At 36.9% G+C, this 7,514-nt stretch overlaps 1 protein-coding gene across 1 annotated transcript in view; it reads left to right on the plus strand.

Annotated features, from left to right (window-relative positions):
* UROC1 (urocanate hydratase 1) overlaps positions 1-7,514 on the plus strand; it is a 40,651-nt gene that overhangs the window by 13,655 nt on the left and 19,482 nt on the right. Inside the window, 7 exon segments of the mRNA XM_010177498.2 lie at positions 195-273; positions 276-319; positions 983-1,044; positions 1,870-1,936; positions 2,540-2,683; positions 6,408-6,496; positions 6,961-7,023. Coding sequence (XP_010175800.2) covers positions 195-273; positions 276-319; positions 983-1,044; positions 1,870-1,936; positions 2,540-2,683; positions 6,408-6,496; positions 6,961-7,023 — 548 coding nt within the window.

The following is a 7,514-nucleotide window of genomic DNA, read 5'->3' on the forward strand; positions in this document are numbered from 1 at the left end:
TCCTGCTGAGTGATATCTCTTAATGGACTTTATTAAAGGCAAAAATGTGTTGAGAGCTCTGGCTGTTATTCCATATGTGAATACACCTCATTATCTCTATTGCTGCCTTCCTATTCAGAGTTAAGCAGCTTCACAAAGAAACATAAATGTAAGATGGAAACAGATGTCCTCACTTTCCTTGCTTTTCCTTTCAGTTCTGGTTGGTAATGCACTATTTGTCAGAGATGACCGAAGAGCAAACACTAGTAATGTACAGTGGACATCCTCTGGGACTCTTAGTCATCAGTATGCTCCTCGATTAATCATTACTAATGGCATGGTAAGTATTAGCATCTTGTTTTCTCTTTTTCTTCCTCTTCTGTTTAGTTTCCAAGTGTTTTCTGAATTAAAACGTTATTTATTACCTAAGCTTACAACGCATAGGAGAACCTGGGGTCCAAATTCTGCAGCATTTATTCCAGTACAGTTGCTCTCACCTCAAGTGTGTTGGTCTGCAGTGATGGAGGGAAAAATCCTCTCCTTATGAGACTACTTCTGTTCTGACTGAGCCTGGGCTGTACATGTGCTTCACCAAAACAGTTCAGCTAGGCTCAGTTTAGAAGATTTAAAAGCCCTCAATAAGCAATCAGATGATTATTAATCAGACACACAGATATCTGAACTGCTTTGTTTGGGAGGCAAGCTGGACAAGTGAACGTACTGGTTCATTGCCAGTCTTTTGAGCCATTCAATATCTATCTCTCTGCAGGCTAGTTTTGTGGCTAGAGAACTGCTTTCCTTAAAACTTGAATGACAGTTACACTGCCAGAAAGACCAGACATATTTTTTCTTATATTAGAATGCATGGAATAAAACATTTGAATTACTCTTCCTGTTTTTCACTGTTTTTCTGTGTATCACCGTAGAGAAATGTAGGCTGTTAAAATGATCTGCTTAAATCTCTAATTTGCTTATCTGGATTTTCTTTTGATTGTTTTCTTAGGTTATTCCCAACTATTCCACCAGAGATGAATATGAGAAGATGTTTGCTTTGGGAGTAACAATGTAAGAAGATACTTCACTATTAAAATATACCAAATACTTAACTAAAATATAGTTCAGACATCAAGCAGTGTCTAGTTAAAATTTCTAATGCAGGTGGCTTTCAATTGTGCTGCATGAAGTCCCAATGCTGCAAAACATTAATACACACTTAAGTGGAATTACTAAGGAGTTTGAGTTATGTTCAGCCACATATATAAGGACGTAATTGAGGTCTGCTAGAAATTAGTATTAGGTTTGTGTGTGGGACTTGGCTGAATTAGTTTGAAGCCTTAATCATAACCTGCTTATAGCATTGACTAGTTCTACTTTACAGTGGTTGTTTTGCAATCTACAGAAAATACACGTTATGAAGCATTCCTTCATGCTAAGAGAAAGCTTTGAAGTAGAAAGTCATAATTTTTTGAATTTTTATTATTTACTTTTTTACTGTTCATCTAGTTGATAAGCAGGATTATTATTCTGTTGTGTACCATGGAGAGAATAAATTAAAATCACTGGAGAGCTGACTGTGTGCAGATAAGGAAGCTGCAAGAAAGGGGCATGAATAGAGAATGTCCATTGCCACTTTCCTGGGAATTTCATAGGAATGCAGACAACCAATTTAGTTTTGAGTTTGGTAATAGCAGATCTTTAACAACAAATTGAAGCACAGGGATTTGAGTTGGTTTGCTTTTTTTTTTTGGCGGGGGGTGGGGGTTGGGGGTGTTGTGGCATTTTTTTGTTTGTTTGGGGTTTTTTTTGTGATAGTGGAAACATGTAGACATGTACAGAATTCATTCCAGCCTGAGTAACCTGTGGTATCATTCTGTTCATTGCTATTGCTAGGTATGGTCAGATGACTGCAGGGAGCTACTGCTACATTGGGCCTCAGGGAATAGTCCATGGGACTGTGGTAAGAAACCGGGGAGAGGTCTATTTGTCAATACCTTTTGAAGGAGGGTATCTCCTGCAGTGGCTGGTGACTGGAGTGGATTGTGTTGCTGTGAGAGGATGTTCTGGCTACCAAAGAAATTCTGATTGCTTGCTCCTTATAAAATTAGCGTCCTTCCACTCAGATAGACTATATGACTAATTTTGCAATCAAGGGATCTGCAATCAAGGTCTCAATCTGAGGTCATATCTAGCTACAATAAGTGCAGTATGAATTGACCAAATGTGTCAGATAAAAACATTTTCTTAGCTTGTTTTCTGATCTGTTTTCCTCAGCTGTCTTTTGCAGCCATCCTGAATAAGTCTTTGTATCCCAAGAGAAGTATGTTTGGGACCACTGATTGTTCTGTTCTATTTCATGTTGAGAGAAATAAACATGATCAGGACAAATGGTTTAATGACATCATTTTGTAACATGTTTCCTTCTTAAAAGATTAGAACAGTTTCATGGTCCCAATGACCCTACAGTTTCAAATTCTGTTTGCAAAAGGGACAGAAGACCTCTAAATTTCAAGGATTCTAGGAAAAATAGTTCCTGATAATTGCTATATTGTGTTGTGTGCAGCTCACAGTGCTCAATGCAGGCCGTCGCTACTTGAAGGCAGAAGACCTGTCCGGAAAGGTGTTTGTTACTTCTGGTCTCGGAGGGATGAGTGGGGCTCAAGCAAAGGCTGCAGTTATTGCTGGGTGTGTAGGGATCATTGCAGAGGTGAGTGATGCTTCTTTCATTTTGTAATCTCTCCTTCATATACTGAGTCAGAACCCTAATTCTCCTGATGTGTTCCTCAAGTAATCCTGACAAGTCATACTCAAAAAAAAATACTCTTTTGTAAGATCTGTCTGCCCTTTTCATTGCTGAGTGTTTTTCACTGCTATTCCACCCTCTATTTGTTCAGTCACTGGATCAGACTGTAGGGATATGGACTGTAACTTCTTATGATTGCTTCACAAATAATGCAGAATAATGCTATCAGATGAGCCATTCTCAGTGCTTGAGCTACCCTCATTTCACGTGTGAAAGGGTGTAACTTAGGCAATTCCCATGGGAACTGCACTTTCATGCCAAAAAAAGTCTGTTAAAAAGGTGTTAGTTATGTTACCATTAATGTTTAATGTCTCTGGCACCCTTATCAGGTGCAATGCAAAGTACCTGTTAAAAATGTTGGTACTCATCAAGATTGGAACTAATGAAGTTGCTTGGTGTTGTGATTTTTTGAAGTCAATGGGATTTTGTAAAACTGGGAATTTTAAAGTTGGCTTCAGTATGAAGATGGTGAGGCTAATTACAAGCACTTATGAGAATCCCAGTTTGTAGGCAATGAAGGTAAGTTTTACTAAGAGAAGATGCTGAGGGTGAGACGTTCTCTAGTATCATTTTCCCTATTTCCTGAAGCTCACCCACAGCATATATTCTTTGTAGAGAGTCTTTCATCCTGATGGAATGTTTCTCCATTCCAAATATGTTAAAATAGCCCAGCTCTTTCCTCACATAAACAAAATCTGTGATTCAAAGACTGCTAATGTCCAAGCAATTGCCATAGTGTATGATAGGATCCACAGATATCCTTAAGTATCATGTATAATCCAGGACACCAACATTATAATCTTGGTAAGTATATATGCCTGTAAATTTTGCATTAAATGCATTTTCATGTATAAAAAAGTAACATTAGGTTCTCCCAATACCTTCATTTTTCAGCTATTATGCTTATCATGGGGTTCTTTTCTAACAAATCAGATGGAACGATGGGCTACAAAAACAGTGCAGCAATTTTTGAACAAAAGTTGTTGCTCAGCAATTCTGTGAAAATGGTGGTGAATATCTTTAATTATATTGACCATTGAGAATAAACACTTCCATGCATTTCTTTCCTCATTACTTCCTTTGAATTTAATATGCTGGGGAAACATTCTTAGTGGAGCAGACACAGGACTGACCAAAATGCATCGAGCTCTTTTGACTGTCTGCAGATGATGACCTCTTGTTACTGCTCCAGAGGAAGAGAGATTTTTGAGAACTAAACTCCAGTTGGAGCTGACTGGAGTGGGAGTTTAGCCTTCTCAGCCAAAGTCATTTATAGAGAGAATTAGCTGGCAGACCTCTGCTGTGGGCATGTCACTTGCTGCATGAAAAGGGTAAGAATATTGCAATAATCTGACCAATGGTAATTATAATTAAACTTCAAAACATAATGGGTCAGACTGCCCACATAGCATACAGTAAATCTGACCTGCTCTGGCTATCTCAGGTCCTATTCATGGATGGGTTTTATCCAGTTTCCAATGATGGTGCAAAAGTGTTTTTGTTAGCACATGAGTTTTGTATGTATTTGAGATCTCATCGGGTACTCCCTGCAGATGAAATAAATTGATTCAATTTATTATTGAATAAACGATAATTGAATAAATTATCTTTATTCAGACTTCTACTCTGTCATCATGATCTTTCAAATGCTAGAATACAAAGGAAAGATTCCAGTGAATGCCATTCACAGCAGTTCTTTGTCCTTTTCATCTCTACGGCTGCAGATGATTTTATTCAGGAGACTGAATATTGTCTGTTTTTATCTCCTGTGAGATGATCCTTGTCGGAAATGAGTCTCAGGAGCACATGTGGATAGCTATATATATGTACATATTATTTATTTAAGGTACTATTTATGCAAATGACATTGATTCTATGAATTGTGCAAGAGATGTCATTTTGTCAGCCAGGGCTTCCGAAGCTCAGACAGAAGGGATTAATGGTGCAAGTCTTTTACCTCTTCTATTTGACACGAAGCAGATTGTAATTTTATGAAATAATTGTGTGGAGGGCCAGACTATCTCCTATGAGCTTCACTAAGCTCTCTAGGGTTGTACTGGAAGTGACATTAGCTCATCATGTTTGTGCAATTTTTTAAACTACTGAGATACTGATCAAAAAATGAGCATATTTTTTGAAAGTGTGGTTCAAAGGAAGCTAGTTTTCTTGAGTATGACAGCAAGTCTGTGAAAGATTAAGACCATCAGGGAGGGCTAAAGTAAAATATGTAGGATGTGGTAACAAATTTAAATAGATCTGATCTGTGTTATGGTGAGCTTTAAATGAACCCAATTCTTGTAATTTGTACAGACCATTTAATATCCCCTGTGCTGATTTAAATAACTCATAAAGAAGCTGTCCCCCACGGCACCTGACTTTATTGAATAATTCCATTGGCAATGACACTGGTATTATCATAATCCGGGCTTTTGAAAGGATAGTCTTTATTACTGACATGGGAAATGATGAAAGGTTTCTCATACGAAGAATGATTAGGAAAGATAAGATTTCCTGGTGTTCGAGCGACTTCTGAATACAGAACTTATTTAATTTACATATAATAGTTGATAATTAGAAATAATAGAATGAAAACTAAGAGGGTGGATTATTATAAATCCCTAATGCTTTAATGAAATACTAGAATATGCTCAGGTTGTGTTCTTATGCACACCCACCACTGTGAGTGTTTATTGCTACCACAGAAAATGGGCTTGAATTAATTTTGCCACTTGCTTTGTGCCACTGATAGCTCATTATAAAAGTATTAATAATGTGCAAGTTTGTACACTGAACCATTAATGTGGAATCTGTGCCAAAGCCTCCACAGTTTGTCTATCCTTTTATATTTTTATCCAGCTGTCTTTTATGCGTATACACACTGGCACACACAGAAGCTGAGCCCAGAAGAGAGTACAGATTTGATATTGAGCTTGTTTGGAGCTTCAAAGTTCAGACAAGAGGGAATTAAAGACGTAGTTTTGTTTTGACCCATTCCATTTTTCAGAGGCATTAGCCAGCTGGGACAAGAAAATGCTTTCCTCTTTTCTTTTCCATATTTGGTTGAGATTTGCAACCAGTAGTTGAAGAACAAAAGTGAGGGTCAATTTTATTCAGCAAACCATTGCTTCATGCTAGGTAGTCTGGCAGAAATGTCTATCTTTGAGCTAATCAAAGAAAATATTTCCTTAATTAAATAGAAATTTTATTTTCACAGAAAATAGACAGATTTGAAAAATAAATTGTAAACATTTGGGCTTTTCTTTTTTCAATATAACAATGAAAATAAAGAATATGAATAATTAAAATTATTAGAAAAATATTACCTCTTGTACAAATTTATTGATAATTTTTGCTTTGTAAAATCTTTTTGGGAAGTGATGTATCAAAAAGTCTGTTTTTCTTGCTTTGAACCTGGAGTAAAAGAGAACAGAAGGTGTAAAAAAAAAATAAAAAAAAATCAGAGGTGAAAAATAAGTATTTGAACAATCACTCCATATTCTTAAGGCCGAGATAGGGCTATTCTCTTTACCTATTTGCTACTCTTTCTTGCAGGCTAATAGAAAAACTAAAGGTAGAAGTGACTGGATAGGGGAAACGCGAGTTCTAAGACCTTTGCTATTGTTTTTAGGTTGATGAAGCAGCACTTTTGAAACGTCACAGGCAGGGATGGCTGATGGAAATCTCCAACAACCTGGACCACTGCATTGCTCGCCTTAGGTATGACTTGTAACACAATTCAGTGAATCTATCTCTGCTTCCTAATCCTCATTTTACGTCTTGCCACATTGTGCCTTTTTCGTATGCATATAGAAAGACTTGAGGGACACTTCTTATTCCAGGTCTGCTTTTGAATGTGAATACATCCTTCCAAACAGCATCAGTCATTATTAGTGACTACCAATGCTTACTGCAAGCCACTACTAATGCTTCATATAATTTATATGTGTCTTCATTCAGTTTCATGAATATGCATAGAGCAATTATAAATAATGTTACACTTGAAGCATCAGTCAAGCTTTCTGGAATTGGTGATTAACAGTTACATAAAGGTTGAAAGATTTGTTGCCTAGATAAGTGTTGGAAACCACATACAGGGTTTGACTCTGTACTTGAGTTATACATTGCAAAATGGAATTACATGTGGTGCGTTTTCTTCAACTAATCTTTTAAATCTATTCTAGAGATGCAAGAAAGAACAAAATTGCCCTTAGTTTGGGTTATCACGGGAATGTGGTAGATCTATGGTAAGTAGTATATGTGGCTAGTGGATATATTAATGCTCTTGCTTGTTGGTCAACCTGCAATTAGTTCCAAAACTTGGAAGAGAAGAGGCATTAAACCTAGTGCTCAGGTCATTATTCTAGATGCTCATTAAAAACTGTATTGTCAAAAAGAGGGGTCTTCATCCTTGTGTTCCAGTTTACAGTTGCTTCCCTTCTCCTTTCCTTATGGAACAGTGAATTTATTAGGAAAAGAAATCCCTAAGATTCTTCTTTGGATGATGAAAGAATTTATCCCTTTTGCTAACTGGATATCAAGAAAGTGTCTTTGGCTTCAGTAAAGAATAGAAGTATTGAGATATTGATTGAATAAAAATAATCAGATGATGGATAGAAATTCTGGCACTCTGGTTCTTTATCCAATGGCAAATCTTGCTGTCATATACATAGCAAGAGTTGAGACTGGCCAATAAGACTGGTATGTCATACTGGTATCTGACTCTCATCCATCAGCA

Source organism: Antrostomus carolinensis, unplaced genomic scaffold, assembly GCF_000700745.2.
Source record: "Antrostomus carolinensis isolate BGI_N321 unplaced genomic scaffold, ASM70074v2 scaffold29781, whole genome shotgun sequence".
Lineage (NCBI taxonomy): Eukaryota > Metazoa > Chordata > Aves > Caprimulgiformes > Caprimulgidae > Antrostomus > Antrostomus carolinensis.